This window comes from Eptatretus burgeri, chromosome 7 (genome assembly GCF_056783735.1).
Source record: "Eptatretus burgeri isolate ZD-2024b chromosome 7, Ebu_testis_v1, whole genome shotgun sequence".
Lineage (NCBI taxonomy): Eukaryota > Metazoa > Chordata > Myxini > Myxiniformes > Myxinidae > Eptatretus > Eptatretus burgeri.
Genome location: NC_140967.1, coordinates 97,170,874 through 97,197,686, shown reverse-complemented (window position 1 = coordinate 97,197,686; position 26,813 = coordinate 97,170,874). Strand labels below are relative to the sequence as shown.

Genomic DNA, 26,813 nt, shown 5'->3' with positions numbered 1-26,813 from the left:
TCTACCATCCACTCCCCACCTAACCTTCAGTCTCCTCGAATGGGAACCTGCATGGGTGTCTATCTGCCGTGTCTACAGAACATTCTCGGTGTCATCCTCTTCCTACGTCTACCTTGGCTGGTTGGCACAGCCGGCATTTTTGAGTCATTCCTCATTGTGCTGCTCTGCTGCTGCTGTGTAAGACTTCCCAATGTTCCCCCATTTAGATGCTGAAGCAGGGGGAGGTAATGCCTATTAAATGGAGACCCGGTAGGTGGATTAGGAATGGAAATATCTGTGAAATCAAAATCGAGGAGGGACAGATAGTCTTTGGATAACAAGTTTAATTTTGTATGAAAGATTGGGAGTAATTGAGAGATAGGGATGTAAGACAGAGATGAAGGGATTGATGAAAACCCCAGTAAAGAAGGGGAAATTAATTGGGAAGGAGGAAGGTCAGGATGTTCTGACAAGGTCATGACATGTTTGTATTCTTTTTACAGACGCTGCTTACCGCTATCTCGATGAGTGCCATTGCAACCAACGGTGTTGTCCCTGGTAAGACGATCGATCTTGCTATTGTTGAAATAGATATACAGTACTTCAAAGATGCAAAATTCCAGTTGATGGATGTTTTGTTGGATTTTGAGAACTTGCTTGAGTGTTACTGGACCCTGCTTTTCCAAAGCTAACTGGGGTGTTAAAAAGGTCGTACAAATGAAATACACAGTTGTCCAAGACACCACTTTCTCACTTCATCATCTATCCATATCTATGATCTTTTCTATCCTCATTACACATTAACCCTCTCACTATTTCCTTGCAGGTTATTGTGTTTCCTTCTCTCTCCTCGTTGTCCTCCTCCCTCTCCTGTTCATTCATGCCTTTGATTATCATGTCCACGCACTGTTCTACTGCCCCACCATTAGTGTGTGTTGCTTTCCACTCGTAAACCTCTGACACCTCGCTCTTCGATGAGCCGAGATTTTGTGGATTAAAAAAGGCCAAGAAAATATGAGCCAAATATTTAAATAAGTAATACATTTTCTTCCTAAGTATAGGTACCATATATACTGTTGCGGATTCGCACCCGCCGGCGTGCGAACGGCCACGTAACTCGAATCGCGGCACGTCGCCCACCGGACGGACAATCCAGTCGTGACCCTCTCGGACTAACGCCGGGAACTAGTCACGGGTGGACCTTTCGGTCTCACCACGATCGTGCCAATCGGCCCCCGCATGGGATAGGGTTGCTCGCCAAATTCGACCTACCTAAGTACCCACACGGAGGGTAGACCGGGCGATCGCAGGTCGACTTCGGACACGGGCCACTTTAAGCGACCCGTTCCGTACTATCGGGATAACCGAGCGGTGTTATTCGTCGGCCTCGACGGTTCGATTAATTATCGGGCGTTTTCGCCCACGACCAACCCTTTACGTGAAGCAAGATGGAGATTCAATGAAAGAAAAGACGAAGCGAAGCGGGAAAACAGTTCAACATAACTCACATTTATTTCGCGATGAACGGGAAGCACACATATACAATTACACCAAAAGCACATGTAAAAGGAGAAGAAACACAATATTACACAAAAAGCAAATATAAAAGAGAAACACAATGCAGAGCTATCCGACTACCGAGCACACGGCAACACTTATACAATTTTACTTCACAGACGGCGCCGACAACATGTATACCCAAAGCAAAAGAAAAGAACCACCCTCCAGGATGAGGCGGGCCTGGGGCCGAGACCGTGTCGGGCCTACCGTCTGATGATGAGACGCAAAGTGGCGGTGGCGCCTCAACTCCGCGGGCCTCGCGGACAGTGTCTGGTAGGGGGGTGGGAAAGGGGCCCCCTTGTCGCACTATCTCAGCGCGGGGGAAACAGGAGGGGGTTGTTGATGCTCGGGGGGGAGGAGGATACCACCCTGTCTCTGGTCCCGCGACGAGCGTCTCCTCCTCGACCACGGTCGCGTTGCTGGCCTCTCCCTCTGCAGCTCCCGGCACCGACGCGAGCACCCCCTCGTCCGCCTTCGCCGCCGCCACCTCTCCACAGCTCCGTCTAATCGCCCTCTCCGTCTCCTCTCTTGGCTCGTCCCAACTCTTCACTCTGGACTTCTCCCCTCCGAACTCTGACTCTTCTTCCAGCTCCACCGACAACTCGTTCCAACGCACCACTCTCAACCTCCCCTCCCAACTGAACTGTTTGGCGAGCGCGGCCGTTTATATCCCCCGTGGCCTCGCTCCCCCACCTTTGACCCTTTACCTCCGACCCTTCACCTCCAACTGGCTCCCCATTGGACCGAGGAAAAGTGGGCGTGAATGCTTTTTGATCCATGAATTTGCATATCGCGACCTCACTCCAACGCCCTGGAGGCGGGGCCAAATCGCCCCACGCTCTCCGATAGGACGGAACAGAAGTGGGCGTGAGTCGTTTTTGATCCGTTTTTCTTCGGAAAGTCTGTGATGTCTCTGAACACGCTGCTCGGTGCGCGCCCCGCACGAGTCCAGCATCGGCGCCCACAAGTGGCGTGGGAATGACGGTGATGCGATGGTGGCGAGTTGTGACGGTAAAGGTCGTGGCTGTTGTTGTGAAGCTGCGTTGTGGTTGGTGGTTGTTGTTGTGAAGCGGCGTTGTGGTTGGTGGTTGTTGTTGTGAAGCGGCGTTGTGGTTGGTGGTTGTTGTTGTGATGGCTGTTGAGACGTGGTTGGTGGTGGTAGTAATGGCGGCTGGTCCAAAATAAAGATAGTAAAAGAAAAACGGCTATCCTGAAGAGTCGCAGCCCGACTGAATGACATTTATTCCCTCGAAACAACGGGTTTGGGCCTAACTACACATATACTTACAGAGATATCTCACCTCAGGGACCTGAATGGTGGTTTGTGAATTTCGTCAACCACAACAATACTTTTACATTTATTGAGGATTTTTTAAAATAAAAGTTTGACTCATCTTGGATAATTGAGTACATATCTCATTCGTATAACATATTTGAATACCCCCTCATATGCCCTTTTGGGTTGCCTTTTTGGTGTTCCCATCCGAGTATTTATCTCATGCACTGGCAGGATGGCCTAGAGGTACACACACTCGCTTCTGACCCGTCTAGCCTGGGTTTGAATCTTGGCGCAGCTATAAACTGCCATCCTGGTCTTTCGCAGGCAGGACAATTCAGCATTGTTTGTGCCGCCCCTCTCATAATTGTTGAACTGGACTTCCCATCCGCAAGCATTATTTGTTGTCTGATAAAGATCCCACGGTGATAGCTCGCCTACTCTTCAAGAAGGACCCAGTTTAATGTCCATCCGAGGCATGGCACACAATTAGGCCTTGCCCTGCATGTGAAACACCAGGATGAAAGTTTATAGCTGGCCTGAGATTTTGCAATTCTATTGTAATTCCTTTAAGTTCACATATGCATCTCCGATAATAGTCATTGCCCTGCTTGTTAATTTTGTTCCCTAATTGCACCTCCCTTTGTCGTCTGGTGCCATCAGGATGACTTTGCTCAGACAATCAGAAGGCAGGGATTTGGAATTTTTCCAGGCCGCAGACATATTGTGTGTCATATATTGGAATACTATCTTGAGGTTTCTTTTGTGAAATAAAATTTTGGATGCTTGTTCTATCTGCTCGTAGTGGTAACAGACAAGACACCCGGCTTGATGCCCTCTCCCTTTCCCGACAGAATGCTGTTACCTGTGAAGCATCAAAACGAGTTTCTTTTTGGATCCTTTTTGTCAAAAATCAAACGTGAACGAGATGACCCAGGGTGGTGACGGCACCAGCAATGAACTGTCTTGCCATACCAGTTACTAAATGTGAAATTAGGATGTGGAATTGGCTCGTGCATGTGACGGACCTCTGGTAGCTTGTACTTGTTGCTGCGTTTGGGCCTGTGGAGTAACTGCTGAAATCGATCCATCTTCCATCTAGGTTCTTCCTGACATCTTTGTTATTTGTTCCTTTCACATTTCTTTCTACTTTTTCACATTTGTCCTTTTTCATTGTAATTCTTGCTTTTTCTTTTCTTTTATCTCCTGAACTCTTTATCTGTCTCGTTCTTTATCTATCTGTCTCGGTCCCTAAGAAAAGTGAATTCTTGCAGAAAGTTTTCTGTAAGGTTCACTTGGCTGCACCTGGATGGGTTTTTGAAGGAAGTGCAGTAGCGGCTGAAACCCGAATCCTCGATCCAGGTTCCTCCTGATGACTCCATCTTTGCTCTTTAATTATTTTGGGTTCCTTCTGATGACTCCAATGCAGTATTTGTTCTTCCGTTTGATTACGCATGGAAGATGAGCACATACTGAAAAGGGAAATATGCTGGCCACCTGACGGGAAGAGAATGGTTGGACAGCCAAGAGAGACCCGGTGACGCATTGTTGACAACAAAATGAAAACGCTGAAGGTCATATGGAGAGAAATCAAACGGTGGGCCCAAGACTGATGAAAGTAGCGAGAGTTCGTTAGAAGCTCCATCTGCCAATACTGTATGATTGGATAATAAGCAAGAACCATGGGGGCAGGTAGTTGCAGCACTTGACAAATAAGCCAATTGTATTAAGGGATATGCAGAGGGCATTTCAGTATATAAGTAACCCTTCTTAGCAGATATGGTTTCAACAACAAATATTGATGTTGACTCTCTTACCCCAATGAAGGATATAAACAATGTGGAGGAACATGTTTGTTCTCCATGCTTCGTGTCATATACAACAAACTGATTTTCGTAACTTTCCCTCTTCCCATTAGCTGGCGGTTCGTATTTCATGATCTCTCGCTCACTCGGGCCTGAGTTTGGTGGTGCTGTGGGTCTGTGTTTCTACCTGGGAACTACATTTGCCTCTTCCATGTACATCCTTGGAGCTGTAGAAATCCTTGTGGTAAGTCGCATTCAATAATCGGTTGATTTTCATCTTTAAATGCCGGTGCTATCATGGAAGACTGTGAGGCCTGAACTTTCTGGACTCGATGTTCCGAACTCGATGTATCTAACATCATCCTTCATCTTTGTCATATCATCCCTTGCTTCAAATCAGGCATACATCTCACCTGCAGCAGCCATCTTTAAGGCGGCAGAACCAGGAGATGAGATGGCAGCCCTATTCAATAACATGCGTGTGTACGGCACCTGCTTCCTCACGTCCATGGCCATCGTCGTCTTTGTGGGTGTGAAATATGTCAATAAGTTTGCCATGCTCTTCCTCACGTGCGTCATCCTCTCCATCATTGCCATCTATGTGGGTGTCGTCAAGTCGGCCTTCGCCCCACCTCACTTCCCGTGAGTCCACGCCGAAGCATCTTTCTTGTGCATGGATGACATTTGCAATGCTGTTTCTGCAGTTAAAAAAATCTTTCATGTATACATGTCCACCCGCTGCAATTTTCTGGTCTTATATTTGCTACTTTCTACATGGATTGCCCATGTGCATCCTCACAAGGCTCATTCAGTTACACGTGCACCCACATATGTTGTGTAGACCACTAGGAAATACATGGTCGAAGAAGAGTTTTTCTTTGTCCTTCCATCAGTTTTGTGGTCTTGTGCGAAAAGAGCTCGTCATGAAAGCGTATCAACTCTTTTGTCGATCTCTACCTTGAACAGTGTATGGCTCTAAAGACAGTATTTAGTTAAAATACTTCAAGAAATAATTTTAAGTAATGGGAGGGCATCATGATTTCTAAATGCAACCTGCTCAAATTGTTCCTTTGTCCCCTCGTCGGGCAGCTTGAATCCCCACCTGACTTGCATAATGTAATCAGTAGATGCCTATCTTCAACTCCATTTCTCCTCCCCCCCCCTTTTCTTCAACTGCTTTGTTCCTAATTGAATTTTGCAACTGTTTTCTTTCTTTCTTGCAATGACAGGATATGCCTGCTGGGTAATCGCACCCTGGCACGGCATGCCTTCAACGTATGTGCCAAAACGGTGAGCTATGCCAACCAGACAAGGACCACACGCTTGTGGGAGGTCTTCTGTGACTCGCCCTTTCTTAATGCCACGTGTGACAACTACTTTGCATCAAACAATGTCACGGAGATCGAGGGGATCCCTGGTCTCTTCAGTAAGGCCTTCACAGGTTTGTTTCTGCCATTAAAACTATTTTTGTATATAAAATCAAGATGAGTGAAAGAGAACACTGAATAGATTAGGACACAGCAGAAAGGGGGGGGGGACGCCCACAGCAGGGCCAAGGGACAAAATAGATGGAGACTGCAAACTAGGGATGTGGATAAGAATGAGGAGTAGAGGAGGTTGAAGGAGGTGAGCAAGATGGATACAAAAGCAAACTTTCAGGAAGTCCAAATGTGAGCCGCCAAACCCAGCTTCATTACAAACAATTTGTTTTCAATACTTGTATGTAGTTGTGTGTACAAGATGGATCATGTGTGTTTTACAAACGTCATCAAAATTCTCACGTAAATATAAAATCCTGAAAATAAGACAATCGCTTCAAACATTCTGTCCTTGACGTTTCAAGAGAACTAAAGATCAGTTTTAATGGGATTAAAAGTCCAATGTCGATGCATGGCTTTTTGGTGTATGTTGCTGAAACCAGAGCATGAACAAAAAGATGGAAGGCAAGCAAATATTAGCTCTCTTTTATTTATTTATTTATTTTGTGGAGAATATGTTTATAAACCTCAAATTGAACACACATTAAGAGGTTGTGTAATTTGAGAATGTCATATCTGTACTGCAGGGAACGCCTGGAGCAGCTATATGTCCAAGGGTGACATAATCGAAAGCACGGGAATGGGTGTGGTGGATGTGCCGCCGAGTAATGTGCGTCGGTATCCGTACATCTTCACCGATCTGGCTACTTCTTTTACGGTCCTGTTTGGAATTTTCTTCCCTTCGGTCACGGGTGAGTTCTCAGGACGGGCTGAACTGTTTTAACTGTGTACATGATGCTTTCGGCATTTCATTTCTCTTATTCGGGCATCTTACCCATACTCTCTCCCACACTTTCTGCTTTTGTTTCTCTTGTGTCATTCCTTGCCAGCATGAAAGTTCATATTGTGTGCATCATATAAACAATGAAGCACTGTTTTCTGATCGGAATGTAATAGTCCACTTTTCTACCAAATCTGTGATGTTTATGATTGCGTGCTGGAAATGTGCAGATCAGGTTTTTATGAATGTCTAATTCTAGCTGAATCACCTGTCATTGCCCATCCCTCTTCTACCCTTTCCCACCCCTCTTCCTCTTTGTCTCCACCCCTCTTTTGTGCCACTTTGTCTCCTGCCTTTTCCCGCTCTTTGCCGTGACCCTCCCATACTGTCCTTGGCCAGCCCCCCAGCGATTTCCCAACACCCCCAGCATCTCTCCAGACCTCCAGAATCTCTCCAGCACCCACACTGCCAGTGTGTCTCCAGCCCCACCAGCACCTCTCCAAATCCTCCTCAGCCTCCCTCCCCACCGCAGCTCTCCTGGTTCCACCCTCAGCTATCCAGCCCTCCCTCCTCCAGGAATGTCTCCAGTTGCCTCCTGCATCTCTTTTGTTCCCCCCTCTCACCTGCCCCCCAGCCTTCCAGCCCCCATTTAGGTCCTTGAGTCTCTCTCCATAATAGCTTCTATCTGTGGTTGACCATCCTCCCAGCTTCAACAACTCCATTCATCAGGCTTTCTTCAGACAGGGATTCTCTGTGGTCATGATGCGATTTGGTGAAATCTGATCCACTCAACTCACGTTCTCTCTTTCTTCACTGTGGAGACTTTACTTGCCACCATGCCAGTCTGTTGGGAGTCAGTCCTCAAGATACAGTATACGTTTGTGCAGCTAAGGGCTTTTGTGATACCGCTGCCCTTCTCAATCTTTCTCTCTTCTACTCGCATCTTTCCCAACGGCAGTTATTCTTTGTGCGATTTGGTCATGTTAAACTCCCCCTCCACCCTGCCTTGCTTCTCTATTCCTTTTAGCTCTTCTGATCACACCCTTGTGCAAGCGTTTGTCTCTTTGGTAGTCTTCAGAGGGATCGATGTGTATAACCTTTCGGAAAGACAGATTGGTCTGTGTGAAATCCCCGATGTCTATAGATTGGTCCATTATCTCATCAATTCCTGACATTAGTAGTTCCTGTAAACTCTTCCTCTTCCTGTCTCCTACCTTCATATTAGAAAGTTGCAAATGTCATCCCTATTCACACTGGTTCTAAATCTGATGCTCTGTACTACAGACCAGTTAGGCTTCTCCCAATCTTGAGAAAGAGATGAAATGTAACATCACTGCAGACCTCAGACATTATCTCTCATCATCCACTCTGAATATTCTACCATGGACATTTTGTTTGTTTTAACTCAACATTGGATGGATTCACTACAATTGTAAGACGAGATTGGGGGCAATCTCTCTGCACATCTCGCAAGCTTTCGGTACTGTCTGGCAACCAGCCTTTCTTCCCAAGCTGTATGCTAATAGTATTTGCTGGCCCTACCTTGAATGGTTATTTGTTTTCTCTCTGAGCAAGTAAATACAACTCGCTCTTTCATGATATTCTGCTTTGAGATCTCTCTTGAGACTGGTGTGTCACAGACAACATTTTAAGACCTGATCTTATTCTTGGTTTACATCAATGACCTTGCCGTTTCCCTGGGTAATCTTCTGTACAATTCTGCATACTACTCTACCCTCCACATAACAGGACACCATATTTTTGGCTCATGAGACACAGACTGCTAAAGCATCATCCATCGCTGCAGATTTGGAAAAGTCTTGTTCAACTACACGGAACGCATGCCTTTCAATGCAGGAAAATCGCATGCTTGCACTCCATCCCTCCATAGGGATCAGTTTTTGAAACCCCTCGATCTGCTTCACCAGGCAAACCCTGCAAGAAGTGCAGTCCCTGGAGCTTGTAGGCCTCAATCTGTGACCATCTGTCTTGGCATGACCACTTTGACAAGCTAGCTGCTAATGCAGATCGACTTCTCAGTATTCTCTGTGGACTTATGTCCATTTTGGACCACTGAGAGCTTATTGCAGTGTGTAAGGCCTTCATCCGAAGTATGGAGTATGGTTCCTCACTCTGGGCTGGTGCTGCAGCGGCTTGCTCCTCTGAAGACAATCGAGTCCAAGGCTTTTCCGTGTTATTGGCATATCCTGGAAGGAGGCCGAGTCCCAAAGTCTGTCTCTCCCAGCGCAGTCAAACATGTGGATTCTCCATTTTCTGTATGCTTGCCTCTAGTCTCGCTTCTCCTACACACTCGTACTTCAGTCCTCCCAGGTTGTACATGCTCTTCCAGAATTACACACCTGATTTACCTCTCGCAATTCTAAGCTGAACACTCACCTCCATTTCTTCATTCATCTGTAGGCCCGACTTCATGTCTCTGTCGCTTTGTGCCCCTCCCTCCATTCTTTCAGAGTTCTGGCCGTTGTCACCTCTTGTTCTTTTCTACTGTCATCGACTCCCTTCCTTCCCTCTCCCCCACCCTTTTTATTTCTGCCACTCAGTTACTCGTGTGAAACATCCTTGCCTCACTGTTCCTTCCCCCTTTATCCCCTGTCAGTCTGTTTCTCCTCTATTGGCCTCAATTTCTGAATACAAAACTTCTTTTTTTTAAAGTTTTCTTCGTATTATTCTACTTTAACGATTCTCAACAAATTTTCTTTTACTTGCCATTATAGGTTGTTACCGAAACCCAAAGAGTTATAACTTAATACCTGACCCAGTATAATGAAAATGTTGTACGAATAGTCATGGGCTTACGATGAAAGGTTGTGATAAAAACTATTAATCCTTTATTTTGCAAACAAACGGGTTGTGCTTACCAATGTTAATACGTCAATAATTGTTCCCCCATGGTGGGGGAAAGACGAACTTTTTCACTGCCATCACTTGTCACATCCCAAATCATTTGTTGGATTAAAAAAAAATTCCTTTAAGATGCAACAGCTCAAGGAATAGCAACGACCTATGGCCAAGGAGGTGGCCATTCGGCCCTATTTGGCTGCGCTACACCAACACCCGATACTATCACCCATCCACACAAAAGCCACCTTCAAGTCCGACCAACATCCCTGTACCTCATCTATCTCCAATGCATCCACATACCTATCTAAATACAATTTAAACTTGTATACTCTTTCTGCTTCCACTACCTTTCCAGGGAGACCATTCCATGCGTTAACTATTCTGACTGAAAGACCTCTACCTTATTACACTCCTAACTCTCCCCTTCTTTACACTCAGGTTATGGCCCCTGGTCCTAACACTGTGTATTGTGCTGAAGAACTCTTCCGCACTAATTCTGTCTACACCCTTCAATGTGTTCAACATCTCCATCATATCACCTTGTAATCACCCCCTTTTGAATGTATGAGGTCCTGTCTCTTTCAGCCACTCCTCATAGCTTAGTCGAGCTAGGCCCGGAATCAATCTAGCCAAGGGTCGGCAACGTACGGCATGCATGCCATGAGTGGCACACAATATGAGCTTGAGTGGCACGCGCAATAAAAGTCTAATTAACGGTGAAGAAACTAAGTCGGGGGGGGGGGGCCCAATAAGAAACTATGCTTGAATGCTTTGTCAATCTCAAAAATATATAAAATAAAACAAGAGCTTTCATTGGGCAGCATAATTTCGAGCCTTTTTAAAGAAAGAGTCCAGTTTGGATTGTGTGCCATGACGAATTTTCGCATCGTATATCTCCCGATAACATGACAAGCTGTCATGTATGACCCGTGATACCTTGGCTGATCGATCTGGAGGATTATCTTCAGAGAAAAGTGTCTCAATCGTCTCATCGAGATTCAAAACACACCGCAGATTATTCAGCGTTAGCCCCTTCGGTTCCTGATTCTCGTCCTCCTGCTGGCAATTGATATCCATACGTACTGTATGGAGATACAGTATGCACGCGACAGACACACCCGATTCTCTTGATTCACAGGAAATCTCGCAATAAGTGCTACTGATCGCGTTTTTTGGGGGACAAAATGGCGGTTCCTTAGAAAGCAAAGTTAGATGTTGGCTCATTTCAGCCCTCTTGAAGAAACGAACACGGATTTGTTCAACATGCAGACGGTGCTGTTTGTACTGTGTTGTGAGATCATCAAGTATCCAACGACATTTTCAGACAAAGCATGAGAAACACTTCAAGGATTAGGCGGACAAGGCCGAGTCGATCAAACGACCATAGCGAGGAGAGAAAAAGCAAAACGGGGTCTTTACTCACGTCTGCGTCAGTAAAAATCAAGCCGCAGAGGGAAGTTACAAAATCGCACAATCTTTTGCAAAATATGGAAACCCATTGACAGATGGGGTATATATATATATATACAGTGGGGAGAACAAGTATTTGATACACTGCCGATTTTGCAGGTTTTCCCACTTACAAAGCACGTAGAGTTCTGTAATTTTTATCATAGGTACACTTCATCTGTAAAAGATGGAAGCTAAAACAAAAATTCTGAAAATCACATTGTATGATTTTTAAATAATTAATTTTCATTTTATTGCATGAAATAAGTATTTGATCACCTACCAACTAGTAAGAATTCCAGCTCTCACAGACCTGTTAGTTTTGTCTTTAAGAAGCCCTCCCATTCTCCACTCATTACCTGCATTCACTGCACCAGTTTGAACTCGTTATCTGCATAAAAGACAGCTGTCCACATTCAATCAATCAGACTCCAACCTCACCAAAATGGGCAAGACCAGAGAGCTGTCTACGGACATCAGGGACAAAATTGTAGACTTGCACAAGGCTGGGATGGGCTACAGGACAACAGGCAAGCAGCTTCGTGAGAAGGAAACAACTGTTGGCGCAATTATTAGAAAATGGAAGAAGTTCAACATAACAGTCAATCTCCCTCAGTCTGGGGCTCCATGCAAGATCTCACCTCGTGGAGCCTCAATGATCATGAGAGGTGAGGGATCAGCCCAGAACTACATGGCAGGACCTGGTCAATGACCTGAAGAGAGCTGGGACCACAGTATCAAAGAAAACCATAATTAACGCACTACGCCGTCATGGATTAAAATCCTGCAGCGCACGCAAGGTCCCTCTGCTCAAGCCAACGCATGTCCAGGTCCGTCTGAAGTTTGCCATTGACCATCTGGATGATCCAGAGGAGGAATGGGAGAAGGTCATGTGGTCTGATGAGACCAAAATAGAGCTTTTTGGTTTAAACTCCACTCGCCGTGTTTGGAGGAAGAAGAAGGATGAGTACAACCCCAAGAACACCATCCCAACCGTGAAGCATGGTGGTGGAAACATCATTCTTTGGGGATGCTTTTCTGCAAAGGGGACAGGACGACTGCACCGTATTGAGGGAAGGATGGATGGGGCCATGTATCGCGAGATCTTGGCCAACAACCTCCTTCCCTCAACAAGAACATTGAAGATGGGGCGTGGCTGGGTCTTCCAGCATGACAACGACCCGAAACATACAGCCAGGGCAACTAAGGAGTGGCTCCGTAAGAAGCATCTCAAGGTCCTGGAGTGGCCTCGCCAGTCTCCAGACCTGAAGCCAATAGAAAATCTTTGGAGGAAGCTGAAACTCTGTGTTGCCCAGCGACAGCCCGAAACCTGAAGGATCTGGAGAAGATCTGTATGGAGGAGTGGGCCGAAATCCCTGCTACAGTCTGTGCAAACCTGGTTTAGAACTACAGGAAACATCTGATCTCTGTAATTGCAAACAAAGGTTTCTGTACCAAATATTAAATTCTGTTTGTCTGATGTATCAAATACTTATTTCATGCAATAAAATGCAAATTAATTATTTAAAAATCTTACAATGTGATTTTCAGGATTTTTGTTTAAGATTCCGTCTTTAAACAGTTGAAGTGTACCTATGATAAAAATTACAGACCTCTACGTGCTTTGTAAGTGGGAAAACCTGCAAAATCGGCAGTGTATCAAATACTTGTTCTCCCCACTGTATATATATTTTGTTTTTTACGAATTACGTCGGTTCGGATGGCCACGCACGACCGCTTCAGCCCAAACGCAGTCGCGCGCTTGCCGTAAACCGAAATTCAGTCGTAGCCTTCCGGATAACCCCCAAAACCTGCTACGGGTGCCTTAACGCACCATTAACTTGTCAATATCCTGTCCGCGTGGTACAGGGTCAATCGCCGAATTTCGATATACCTAATTATCCACGCAGACAGAAATACGGAGAATTTATACCTCGACGGAGACTTGTACGGAACGAGCCGCAAAGCGCGCTAGTCCCGTGTGCGTTTTGCCGAGCGGTTTTAAATCGCTAAGTTCTGTCGGACCAAATTATCACGTGTATCGGCTTTAATAGCCAGCTAATTTCCCGAACGCGTCGTGGCAGTCAATGGGAGGAAAGTGACGCAACGAGCAGATGTATATTCAAACAATGGGGCATTTATTGATACAGGCACATAAGCAGTCAAGGGGGAAGTGGACATGACACGAGCAAAGCCTACAGCCGATGCCTGTTCAACAATGTACACAATCATGCACTTAACCAGTTCTACTTATGAAGACAAGGCGCCACAGACTTTCATCCAAAACCAAGGAAAATAATAGGGCTCGAGAGCCTTTATTTCAAACTCGAAGCCTGGTTGACCGAAGGGCTCCAAGAGGCCGGGCTGGTTCCCTGGCCGCCACTGGTGGCGACTCGATGGTCTTCGGATCATCGACCCTTGGTGTCTGTTCGGTGTGGTGCATCGCAACCGTGTCAGTCGCTTGGGCGACTGCTTGGTCTGCCTCGGTGGCCCGGCTTCGTCGTGGCCCCTTTCTGGCAAGCCTGGCCGGCGACACTTCGAAGGAGCGAACGGGTCTCTTGCTCTTTCAGTTGATGCTCCTTTAGAACCCGTTCACTCCTCAGCATCGCCCGACCGTATCAGGGCCCTCTGCCAGGACCCCCATGCTCCACCGCTGCCACTGGCTCCGACCACTCCAAGCTCCGATGCTGCCGCTGGCTCCGACGACTCCAAGCTCCGTCTTTCCAGCTCCCATCAGCCCCGACTCCGATCTGCACCGGTGAACGACCCGTGAACAACAACCCGAATCTGCCCGAGTTCCGCCCTTATATCGGCCAGGAGCGAGCCGTTCCTTGATCTTTCAACCCGAGGCCAGGCTCCGCCCACTCTTCACCTCCGACCTTTCACCCCTGGTGAGCCTCGCGGGAAACCCCAAGTTTGACGTCACAGGGTGCTTTCGGGGTAGACCTCCTTTTGATCCACTTATGCAAATTAGCCGCTCCGTGGACGTTTGCACACACGGTCGGTGGAATGTGGCCTTTACTGCCGCGCAGCGTGTCCGCAACCAACGGCAATCTGTGGTCGTCGTTGAGGAGGATGCGATGGTGTTGTCGAGGAGATGGCGGTGTTGTGGAGATGGCGTGGTTGTAGAGTTTGTTGATGTTTTAAAATAAAAGATAGAAAAGAATAATGCTACCTCAAGATTCACAGCCTGGCACACGAATAAATCCCTTTACACATTGGTGGGGGAATCCTAACCTGAAACACTTACTTATTGAAATAACTGATCTTCGGGGAACTTGAATGGTGTTTTGTGAATTTCCAAAACCGCAACAATATATGAAAATATGAGGCTTTTCTCAGTTCAGATGTTTTGTTCAATGGTTTGCCCAATAAAGCCACAATCATTTCCAGAATTATAGACGTGCCTGTGTCCGCCAGATCGGTGGAGAGGCACGTAAGCAATATGGTGCAAAATGTTAACAAACAACAGACGGTGGCATTAAATGATATGCAGTGGTATTTCGTGTCGTGCATGATGAGAGCGTGGATATATATGATGCACCGTGGTTAGCAGTTTTTAGATACTGTGACTCAGACGAAGTTCGAGAAGAGCTATGTTCCCTGAAACCCATGCATGGCACAAAAACAGAGGAAGATATCGTGAAGACGTTTGTTAATCATTTTGAGGAAAGTGGAATTGATATCAGAAAAAAAAATTTCTGTGACAACGGACAACTCGGAAAACAGGAGGGATTTGTAAAGCTCACCGAGGATCAAATTGGCCACCCGACGGTAAATTGTCGTCGTATTATTCATCAAGAAAATCATTGTGCCAAGATTTCTAATTCTGGGCTTCATAACTTGATGACGACAGTGGTGAAGATGGTGAAATTTCTTGTTGCTCGATCTACCTTGACGCAGAGGCAGTTTCAAGCTCTGCTTGAGGAGATGTACCGTGAATACAAGGACATTCTGCTTCACAGCAATGTCCGTTGTCGAAGTTGTGGGAAGGTTTTGGAACGTTTTGTCAAATGTCTGGATGCAATCAAGATATTTTTGTCAGAGAAAGGTCAAAACTACCCCGAACTGGTCGATGACAAATGTATCATGCAACTAATGTTTCTAACTGACATCACCGCACATCTAAACGAACTCGACTTCCGTCTGCAGGGCGCAGGCCAAACTGTTATGGGTCTTTTTGAAATGTGGAAGGCATTTCTTGCGAAACTTGCCATTTTGTTTCTCAGATCATTGATATTTCGACTTTCCGCTATTTCCAACAACTTAAGGAACTATCGACACATTACACCGTCACTGTTGCCGAGATCGGAATGCACATGCAAGAACGCATCAGATTTTCTGTCAGATTTCAAGATCTCCAACGTTTTGGTCCGATATTTTCCTTTCTGATTAAACCGGACAACTTTGATACCAGCGACATCAATTTTCCAGTTTTTCAGTGGATGGATGTTGAGGATTTCAAAATACAGCTCATGGAGTTACAATGCTCAGACTTATGGGTGTCGAAGTTTCGGGATCTGCGGCGCACACTTGAGGCTACCGAGAGAGATCACATCTACCCTGACCTGTTGGAAGTCCCTGCCTGTGAAATTCGACTGTTTGAAGAAAGTGGCATTTTCACTGCTCTCAGCATTTGGATCTACATAACTCTGGGAACAGATATTTTCACACATGAAGTCAGTTATGTAGACCTCCCGGAGCCGGTTAACAACTGAATACTCAGAGGCTTGTGTGCTGCTTCAAGTATCAAACAACGGACCTGAGAGTGGAGAACTCGGCAAGGGCAAGGATCACACTAAACGGTAATATCTGCCTTTTTAATTTATTTCTTAATGAAGCTGTTAAAATGTAAGTAAGTCGGACCATTATTGACGTTAAAAATATATCAATAGCACGCATATCCGATCCGTAAATAAGAGTGAATAAGTTAACAATTGGCACGCCACTTCTGAAAGGTTGCAGGCCCTGGTCACTCTACTCTGAATCATTCTAGTTGCCCTACCTCCATATGGCAGCTACATCCTTCCTCAGAGTTGGTAACCAAAACGGTACACAATATTCTAGATGAGGCCTCACTAAATTCCTCTACAGTTAAAGACTACCTGTTTTGATTTACAACTCTTCTCCCTCCGACTACAAACTAAAACCCTGTTAGGTTTACCTATAGCTACCTGGCACAGTGCTGTCTACTTACCTCCTCCCCACCCACTTCATTTCATGTACCACCCCCAGGTCCTTCTCCCTTGTGACATACTCCAAGATTGCCCTTTGTATCATGTCATCTTTTTTTAATCATTCTTACCCATCCCCAACACTTTACATTTCTTTATGTTAAACATCTGCCAACCCCCCTCCCCTCTCTATCTACCATACCTCCAAGCTTAGTGATATCTGCACATTTGGAAAGCCTACTCTTAACCCCACTGTACAAATCATTGATGTAAATGATGAATAATAATGGGCTGAGCACTGAACCCTGAGGTACCCCACTATACTTCCATCATCTCAGCAAGACATCCTCCCACTTACAGCCACTCTTTGCTTCCTGTCACGAAGCCAGTTAGCTACTCTACCAGCCACACCGCAGGCCCTACCTTAACTAACAACCACCTTTGTGGTTGGTACCTTATCAAAAGCCTTCCGAAAGTCGAGATATACTATGTTCACTTCACTTCCCTCATCTACCCAATCAGAAACTGCTTCGTAGCACTCTAATAGATCTGTTAGACAAGACCTACCTTTGGTAAATCTGTGCTGACTACCTTTAGTTAGTTTGAATTTATTCAACTGGTTTCCTTTCCCTTCCTTCTCCAGCACCTTCCCCACAACTGAAGTCGAGCTCTGTTCGCCTTTCGGTTGTTTGATCATCAGGTGGATGATGTTTCCCCTCAGGTATAATGGCTGGTTCCAATCGCTCCGGGGACCTGAAGGACGCCCAAAAGTCGATTCCAGTGGGCACAATTCTTGCTATCAGTACCACGTCTTTCATCTGTATCCTCATCCATCGGTCGTCCTCGGTGTTGATGGCTGCAGGCCTTTGTGCCGTCTGTGGTTTATAATTCCACACGAGCGTCGTGCGTGCAGCCAACGAGCAATTCTGCGTGTCTTGCTAGTTCAAAATTTCCTTCATCATCGATCGACTCGGCGGGGATTACAAGGATATCTGATTGATTGAAGTGTTTAAGGTAACGAAGGATAGGGATGAAGTAGATGAGAGGACCATGGGGGGGGGGGGGTATAGCTTTATAGTTTAAAACAAGAGCTGCATGGAACATACCTTTTCAACCCCTCCACCCTCACCCCCCCACCCCCACCAATCATTTCCTTAACACTTCCCTATTCATACCCTCTCCTCCCTAGCTCCCTTCCTCACTCCTTCTACCTCTCACCCCCTCCTCTCCCACATAACCCCTACAAGCTACTGTGTTATCTTGTTTAGATCGAGTTTGAGGTGTGGATATGGTGCAGGCATGATGGACTGAGTGGCCTTCTCTTGTGTTTGGGTTTCCGTGCATATTCCTTCTGTCACCTTAACCACGTCATACAGACCTCACTTGCGTCATCCTTTTTGGGAGCTGCATTGAGAACGTCGTGTTGAGAGACAAGTACGTTTGAAGCTTTTCAAATTATACTTTTAAATGGCCACGACATGTGGAGTCCAATGAATGGTATTTATATTCTTGCTAAATCTGATTTAACCAATTTGGCATGTTGTGGTGTATTCCACGATCATTATGTCGGTGTTTATAACTGTAATCACTAACGATTATTTTGGAACCTGAACTAAACGTTGTTGGTGAGGGGATAGCCACGTATTAAAATGGCAGAAGTGGTAGCAGGATAGCCTATAGCTATGCACACTTGAATCTGAGCTGTCGAGCCTTGGTTTGAATCCCAACCCAGCCAGAAACTGTCCTAGTGTTTCGCAGACAGGGTGAGGCATCGATGTGTGTGCCGTCCATCTGATGGATGTCGAGCTTGAGTGTCCCCCGTCTGTCAGCATAAGTACATGGACGTTGGAGATCCAACGGTATCTCACGAAGTGCGGGCGAGCTATCGCCGGCACCCTGAACAAATTACAAATTCCTGCTCTAACTTACAGGGGCACTGCATCAAAGGCACAGCCAGCCGCACCCCCAGCAAATTATTGCAAACCGTAGTAACTTGTTGCATATGAAAGAAGAAGGAGAATATCATGATGGAATTTCTCTTCCTGCCTTCCTTTCTTGTATATCCCTTATCCCTCTTCTTCTAACCTTTTTAGCCTTCCTCTTCTCGAGCTTCCCAACCTTTTTTGTTTTTTCCTCCCTTATCTTCCTTTCTTCCATTTTTCAATTGTACTCTTACTTCCTCCTCCTCTCCCACTCACATTTTTTGTGTGTAGCATACAGATACTCTTCCCCTTATGTTCTGTGACTGTGAGCTCTATCAATATGTTTGTGGAGTGGTGGTGGCGGGTGGGGGGGCACCACAGGGTAAACAGGATGGGAATGTGAATACTGCCCTGACAGCTTTGCGTAAAATGGAAGTACAGGCTTTAAGATGGTGATTGAAGTACCATTGTCCGTGCCTTTGTGCCCAAGTGGAGTGCTGTGTTCTCAGGTTTGGTGAAGTGGTGAAAGGAACCTTGGTGGTGGGCACCCTGGCGTGGCCATCTCCTTGGGTCATTGTGATTGGTTCTTTTTTCTCAACCTGCGGTGCTGGTCTACAGAGTCTGACGGGTGCACCCCGGCTTCTACAGGCAATCGCCAAGGATGGAATCATTCCTTTTCTATCGGTGCGGCATCCATTACACTTACCTCACCTGAGCCTTAAAGCACACCTTTGCTTTTGTGGTGCTTGCGCTCTAGCATAAGGATTTGAGAGATTTAAGCTTTTACTTTACTGTTCATTGATGTTAAATAAAAATTAAGGGTCAAAGGCTGATGAACTGTTTCCATTGTTTTCACTTCCTTTTTTTAACATACACTCTTCGTTCATTCCTGGCTGCTTGTAATCACCAATTTACCTTCCAGGTGTTTGGACATGGCAAGGCCAATGGTGAGCCAACGTGGGCCTTGCTGCTCACTGCAGGAATCGCAGAACTGGGCATCCTCATTGCATCCCTCGACATGGTCGCCCCAATCCTGTCTATGTACGTCACCGCTAAAGCTGCGAGTCCGGGTTTGCTAACGGTTAGCTTTCGGAATGTGCACTCGGGAGGATGGAATGAATAGATACAATATTATGTTGTTCTTAATTCTTTCTCTCCCAACCTTCCTGTCAATTTGGCACGGGTATTCTCAATTTGAGTCTTTCAAGCTCAACGGGGGACTTTGCAGCGATGATTGAACAGATGCATACAAAGAAACACCGTTTTACACACAGTGCTCAATAATCTAGTCTCGGAGACTCCAGCCGAGAAGGGAACGCAACAAAGTGTAATCAGCTTCATTGGTGGGCCCAGTCAGTGTGGTTGTTATGCCAAACCTCTCGAAGATGGCCGGTGGGATCGAGCCGATATCGGGACATGCTCGGGAGACCCCAGAGGAGCAGAAGCATAGCCAATCAAAGAACTCTTATCCGTTTGATGAAATATTTATCACCAACACGATTGTCTAAGCAAAGGTCCAAGCTGCTCAAGCAACCTAGGCTCCTTTACCACAACTTTATTTCAAACCACAACCTCGGACCATAAGTCTGCTATCGATCATGTTGGCATCAGGAATTGTAGATTATGAACCAAACTGGAACAAGTCGAGTCGAGAGCTTGTGCTATGGGGGTTAGTTGCATCATAGTTGATGTTAAGAAGGGAAGGCAAGAGAGACTCGAGCACGAGTGAACCGTTTTGGTGCATGTTACATAAGTGTTACTGATGTGTTTGAACCCTTTTGCGTGTCCTTCTGCATCAGGTTCTTCCTCATGTGTTACCTATTTGTGAACCTAGCCTGTGCTGTCCAAACGCTTCTGCGCACACCCAACTGGAGGCCGCGGTTCCGGTATTACCATTGGTGAGCCCTCGCTGCACGTTGCTGGGGCAGGGTACGGTGGGGGTGGTCGCTGTTCCGGTCAGGATAGCCTGAGGTCCTGGACCAGTAATAACGGGAGATGTTTTTGATGGAAATGGGAAAGTAAACACAGTAGTCTGAATGTATTTATTTTTCATGTTTATCATGGTTTTCTGCTCGTCAGGTTTCTGTCATTTCTGGGAATGGTCATTTGCCTCGCCCTGATGTTCATCTCCTCCTGGCATTATGCCATTGTCGCCATGCTCATCGCCAGCATGATCTACAAGTACATAGAGTACCGTGGGTACGAACTACTATACCTTTTGTAACACCATCGACACATGTGATTTTATTTTAAATTGGAAAGAGTTGAAGCTGTTGGAAGTTTGATTGCCAGAACGTTTCTCAATTTGCACCATTCTTTGTGTTGTCTCAGCACAGTCTTATTCCCATTGCCCTCCATATAATGTCCTAGCACACTGTGCAGTTTTGCAAAAGCGTGGGGAGATTTTACCCGAGCACTGTCTTGTTGGTTGTAATCTTCTTTTTCGGGTGTGTGAAGGTGCAAGTCTTCCTCGGGCCCAAATTATCCCCTGATCATGGTTCCCTTTGGGAGGCATTAAGTGTTTAGTCTTGGTATCCATGGTGTCCCGCTTTTTTGAAGATTCTTTTTACCTTCGCATTCTGCGAAAGGTTATGTTTTGGTCGCTGTGTATTTATTACCTTCGCATTCTGCGAAAGGTTATGTTTTGGTCGCTGTGTATTTATTTATTTGTGAATATGTGTGTTTGTTTGTTATTCGCATAACTCAGAAAGTATTAAACCGAATTGCATGAAATTTGATGTGATGATTCGTGAGTATCCAAGGACGATTTGATTAGATTTTGGGAGCGATCGGGTCAAAGGTCAAGGTCATGAAAAGGTCAAAAACACTCTTTTGAGCATAACTTCCTTCATAATACAGCTATCGACATGCAACCACTGCCATATTGTTCCATGACGAGATACCTTTCGGATATGTAGTGTCGGATTTGACGTAACGTCATCGGAAGTGCGTCTAAATGACGTAAATTTTCAATTTTCGATCTCATCAGTTTTGATCATACCGTTTTGTAGGACTTACCTTAAGGACGTCACACACCAAATTTGACTTCGATCGGACTGACCGTTATGACGTCATTGACATTTGAACATGACGTTTTTCAATTGTGGCTAAAATGTCCTGATATTTTACATTCAAATATCTATATAATTTATAAAGCAAAGTCTCCCAAATCCAGGCATTAGGATCAGTACCAAAATATTTGTTTATTGATGTACAGGTTTTGCCAATTAACTCTGTAGTCAAGGTCATGGTCACACTCAAGGTCAAAATATACTTGTAGGTATAGCTTCAGATCTAATAGAGCTATTGACATGAAACCAACGTTAAAACGTTCAGTGAACTACGAGCTTTCAGAATGGTAGTCCCAAATTGGACGTGACGTCCCCGGAAGTGCGTCAAAATGACGTCAAAAGATGACGTCATTTTTTCAACTTTTTAATTTTTCAGTGTTTATCATTCCATTTTGTTGGACTGCCTTCAAGGAGGTTACAAACCAAATTTGACATCAATCGGACTGACGGTTGTGACGTCATGGACGTTTTAAAATGACGTTTTTCAAATGTGGCCGGAAAAAAGTTGCGGCGGCGAAGTTATGCGCTCTACCGAGTGCCCGTTCTAGTTTTTAATGATTTTATTTGATGAATTTTCAGTTATTTATTTTTTCCATTTTCAATCATGCAAATACGTATTTTCAATTTTAATTTAATTTTTTGGATTTAGTTATTTAATGCACATTTTCGAATCGACACGAGTTCTTCAAGGTGACCCGCTCGCTCCTTACCTGTTTACCATTGCTCTGGACTATGCCCAAAGAACCGTGATTGAAGACTGCGATGGTTTAACTCTCTCCCAGCGTCAAAATAGCAAACATCCAGCCCAGCGCATTTCTGACCTTGACTTTGCTGATGACATAGCGCTCCTTTCAGACATTTAAGTGAAGCTGAACTTCTACTTCACAAGGTTGAAACTGCTGCTAGGTCTATTCGGCTTGTCCTCGATGCTGAAAAGACGAAGCATACGCATGTCAATCCTTCTGCTGAGTGTGCTGTACTTACTGTTGCCGGAAGTCCGATAGAGAGAGTGAATGACTTTAAATACCTCGGCTCCTATACCAAAAAGCAGCGTGACTTGGAATGCAGAAAAGCTCAGGCTTGGGCAGCAGTTCATGCCCTCCATAAAGTTTGGAGAGCTCCAATTCACAGATGGAGTAAGCTCAGGGTCTTCAAAATTACAGTTGAGTCGATCCTTCTCTACGGATGTGAATCTTGGACCTTGACCCAAACATTGGAGAAATTACTGGACGGTACCGACACCAATTGCTTCGAAAAGTTCTGAATGTTTCTTGGCAAGACCATATCACTAATAGTGATCTGTACAGTTCTTTTCCCCGCATCTCTGCTATTGTGAGGGAACACCAGCTTCGCCTTGCTGGTCATGTGACGCAACATGAAGAACTTGCAAAGAAAGTTCTACTCTGGAGGCCTGAAGAACCACGGAGAAGGGGTTGCCCCCTCACTACCCTGCAAGAAATCATCGAGAAGGACACCAGCTTGAGCGGCGTTGATTTCGTCAATGTTATGTCTCATCGAGAATCCTGGAAAGATCTAATCATGCCACCATAAGTGGATTTTTTTTTTTAAGTTTTTAAAAATATTTAATTTTTCAAATGTTTTCCAATTTTCAATTATTTAATTTTCATATTTACTATTTTTTATTTTTCATTTATTTAATGTCCCCATTATTAAATTTTTTTATTATGTATTTTCCCCATTATTTAATTATGGTTCACTGAAGGAGGCATCAAGTGCTTCGTTTTGATGTCTCTGTGGTGTCCCGCTTTTTGAAGAATTTCCCCATTATTAATTTTTTTTTAATTATTTAAGTGTTTAATCAAAAAAAAATTTCTAATTTAAAAATATCCCCCCCCTTTCCCCACCAGATTTTTAATTATTTAATTTTTTCCAATTAATTGATTTTTCCATTATTGGCTTATCTGGAATTTACATTCCAGATAAGGTGTTGTCATCGCGCACCGTCCGTCTCCTTTTTTGACTTCTCCAGGCAAACCGCTGGGATGATCCGGATGAAATTTTGCAGTGATGTTCCTCTCATGACTGGTAACAGGAATTGCAGAGCTTATTCTGGTCACATGACTTTAAGTCGGTCAAAATGGCCGACTTCGTAAATTTCTTCAAAAATCTTCTTCTCCAGACCCACTAATGTCAGAATGCTATCAAATTTGGGTTACATTTGGCCAGGGTTCTGATGTTAAATTGCTAAGGTCATGCCGATCACATGACCAGAAGTGTGTCAAAATGGCCGACTTAGTCAATTTTTGGGAAAATCGCGTAAATTCCTTCAAAAATCTTTCTCTCCAGACCCACCAGTCAGAATTCTATCAAATTCGGGTTACAACATTAGGCTAGGGCTCAGATAAGCGACAGGTCCTGTGGTCCTATTTTTTAGTGTGGCTCCCAGAGGGAGGCATTACGTGTTTAATCTTGGTGGTGTCCTGCTTTTTGGGCAAAAAAAAAACATGTTTGTTTTCATTATGAGGCAGAATTTCAAGCGCTACCAATTGGCTAATATTACGAGTTGGCAATATCGGATCCATCAGCGTTCTCCGATCGCAGCCCTCTCGTTGTTTGAGGATCATTTTTGAGGACCAAGATGTGTTGCTTTGACATTTTATCACTGGAGCAAGTTTTGTTCTCGTATCCTGGTTCCAAGGGCTCTTCTCAGAATTCTCACTGAACCTCGGACAGCCAATTTGTTGTTAATTTGTTGTAATATTTCTTGGTATAGTTTTCAAAGCCCGGCGAGGTTCGGTTCTATCACCCCTGTTGCTCAAACTATTATTGGCATGTCAGCACTCATCTTTCAGGCTCTCTCGACTTGTATTTTTTTTTTTGTTAGATCCTGGTACTTTGTAATTTTGATTGTGTCTGCCTTATTTAGGCCAGCCATTGGGTACTGAAAATCTTAACCAGCAAGGCCGTCCTTTCTTCTTTTTTGTATGTCCGGTCACAATGCTTTGTTTTCACTATTCACACTTCATGGCATGGTCACGTCATATATGAGCACTATGTCCTCGTTTTTGACAACTACCTTGTTCCATGCTTCCATGACTTTTCTGAGACTAACATAAAAAAGTTTTTGTGGATGTGTCAGTCCATTACTCTGCCACTGTAATCCCTTTGTGTGTATAGTTCTTCTAATATGCATTTACTGCATCTCGTGGGACCGCGATTGTGCTTTGTTTCGACTTTGCAGGACCTGCACTTATCCAATTGAGTCATTCCTGGCATTATGTTAAAGTCATTGGTGGTGTTCTTTATCTTCAAGGGCATTTATTATTACTTGTTCTCCATCCCAGTGAAGTTGACCTCTTCTTAGTCACTCTTTCTCTTCTTTTTTTTGTCACATGAGCCTTTTTTGTCCATTCCTAATCTGTCCAGCTTTTCTTTTCTTTTTTCTTTTTTTAATCTTCCTGATCATGTCTTTTTCCCAATTGTTGGTGGATGTATATTTGTTGATATATTACTACTTATAAATAATATAATTTGTACATTATTTTTGATTTTGTGTTTTGGGAGAGGTATGTTTTGAGGATTATCCATGTTCTATGGGGTTATTCCTTCGCAATTGCCTCGCACATGTCTTTGACATATTTTGTGACCTTCATCTAACCCTAGGTAATTACCCTGTCTGTGCATGCTAAGCGAAAAGCATGGTTAAGCAATTGGTTCACTTTGGCTGTCTGTCTGTCTGTAAACATTAGTTTATGATCGAGAAACAGCTTGATTTCAATTGAGTTTTATATTTTGAACACTGTTGAACATGAACCTGCAGTTTAGCAGAACAAACTTTTATTTTATTTCAATTGAATTATATACTTGAACACTGTAGAACACAAATCGCCTTATTGGCACTTTCAAAACCTTTCATTTCACAGTATTTGGAAAAATATTTACGCCATCTCATGCCCTGAGGGCAGAGTAACTGTGAGATTCAGCAATCAGACATATATGGCGGTGCCTAGCGCTGTTTGGTTAGTACAAAATGTAAAGGAATATTTTGAAAGATCCTTCCCATGTCCTTTTTATCAAGACTGCATGGGGTAAGGTGTTTCATAATCCTCTCATTACCTTCGCCACCGAAGGTGGACAGAGTTTTTCACCCCAGTCTGTCTGTCCGTCTGTCTCTGTGAGCACGATATCTCAAAAAGTTGTGGACGTGTTGGATGTGTGACAAGAACAAGCCAATTAGATTTTGGTTCAGGTCCGGATGCAGGTCTGACCTATTAGTGGGATACAAAACTTAAACTGTTCAGTCTGGCGGAGATATGTGCTCGACAGAGTGCCGTTCTAGTCGCATGATGCTTTGACTTACGAGCTCTTATTGTTGTTCTTCTGTCAAATTTCATGTATAGTAGCTTTGTTTGCTTTGAACATGCATTTGGCACATTTAGCTCATCTGAAATCCATTTCATTGTATAGGGAATATTGCTTTTACCAGATTTAGCTCATCTATTCATTACTTGGCATGAAAACTTTTCGGTTACCCATGTACAGGTATAATTTTTTTTTCCTTTGAATTTTCTCCAGTTTTAGGTTGCTTTGGATCCAAGTCCTTGGTCATTGATAATCTTGATTAAGAGGTACAAAGCGAAGCCAAACCTAAGAGGGGGAGAGACCACGTCTCTGGAAGATACCTGAATGCATTTTAACATCATTGTTTTCACTCAGAAGGAACAATGTTTTAACATTGTTCCTTCCGAGTGATGCATCAGCATTGTGTTCCATTGCTTTTTTTCCATTTGGTCACAACGATCCTTGTGCTTGAATCATCGGGATGTGCTTTAAATCATGCAATAATGCAACTGACTCACAATCGGGCCGTACAGCAAAGGGTTTGTGTGCAGTTGTCCTTGTTCCCTCCTCCATCGATGGACTCCATCAGGTGAAACTGACTCAGATCGATTTTATCCACTTCCATGCAATTATTTCTCTGTGTTGATGATCATTTTTACATAATTTGAGTGTTCAAGTTGATATATGAAATATTTGAGTCACACAAAGGCGTTTCACTTCTCGACACTCTGTGCAGTGCTGAAAAAGAGTGGGGAGATGGTATCCGAGGACTGTCTCTGAGTGCGGCTCGCTTCGCGTTGCTTCGCTTGGAGGAAGGACCGCCACATACCAAAAACTGGAGGTGATGTAACCTTGGCTCAGCGATCAATTTGAGGCTTGCAGTGACAAAATATTTCTCTCGATGCTTTTGTTGCCCTTTCTTTGCCTGAAAACGCTTTCACCAACACATTGTTTCCAAGCTGCTGGTTTTTTTACGCGAGTTGCTGATAACCGAAGGACGCTGAGTGACATTTCTGTGAACGTTGTTCTCTGCAAGAATTTGTAGCCTATAGATTAAAAAAAACCTCTGTTCGATGGACTACTATTTACTTCCATCATTCGATAATAGGGGGAGTTACCCTGGACCACCATACCATAATTACCCTGCTGCAGTG

The 26,813-nt window shown here is 44.5% G+C and overlaps 1 protein-coding gene across 8 annotated transcripts in view; it reads left to right on the top strand.

Moving 5' to 3' along the window:
* LOC147023857 (solute carrier family 12 member 5-like) overlaps positions 1-26,813 on the top strand; it is an 81,428-nt gene that overhangs the window by 34,384 nt on the left and 20,231 nt on the right. For 6 of the 8 annotated variants that reach the window (XM_085889724.1, XM_085889720.1, XM_085889721.1 and 3 more), the window contains 13 exons: positions 31-177; positions 483-537; positions 4,734-4,864; positions 5,021-5,262; positions 5,850-6,061; positions 6,686-6,850; positions 17,086-17,184; positions 17,741-17,798; positions 18,796-18,970; positions 19,209-19,327; positions 20,086-20,184; positions 20,366-20,485; positions 26,396-26,500. In XM_085889724.1, the coding sequence (XP_085745850.1) occupies positions 31-177; positions 483-537; positions 4,734-4,864; positions 5,021-5,262; positions 5,850-6,061; positions 6,686-6,850; positions 17,086-17,184; positions 17,741-17,798; positions 18,796-18,970; positions 19,209-19,327; positions 20,086-20,184; positions 20,366-20,485; positions 26,396-26,500 (1,727 nt within the window). The remainder of the gene's footprint in view (positions 1-30; positions 178-482; positions 538-4,733; positions 4,865-5,020; positions 5,263-5,849; positions 6,062-6,685; positions 6,851-17,085; positions 17,185-17,740; positions 17,799-18,795; positions 18,971-19,208; positions 19,328-20,085; positions 20,185-20,365; positions 20,486-26,395; positions 26,501-26,813) is intronic. The other 2 variants (XM_085889722.1, XM_085889723.1) reach the window with 1 other exon arrangement.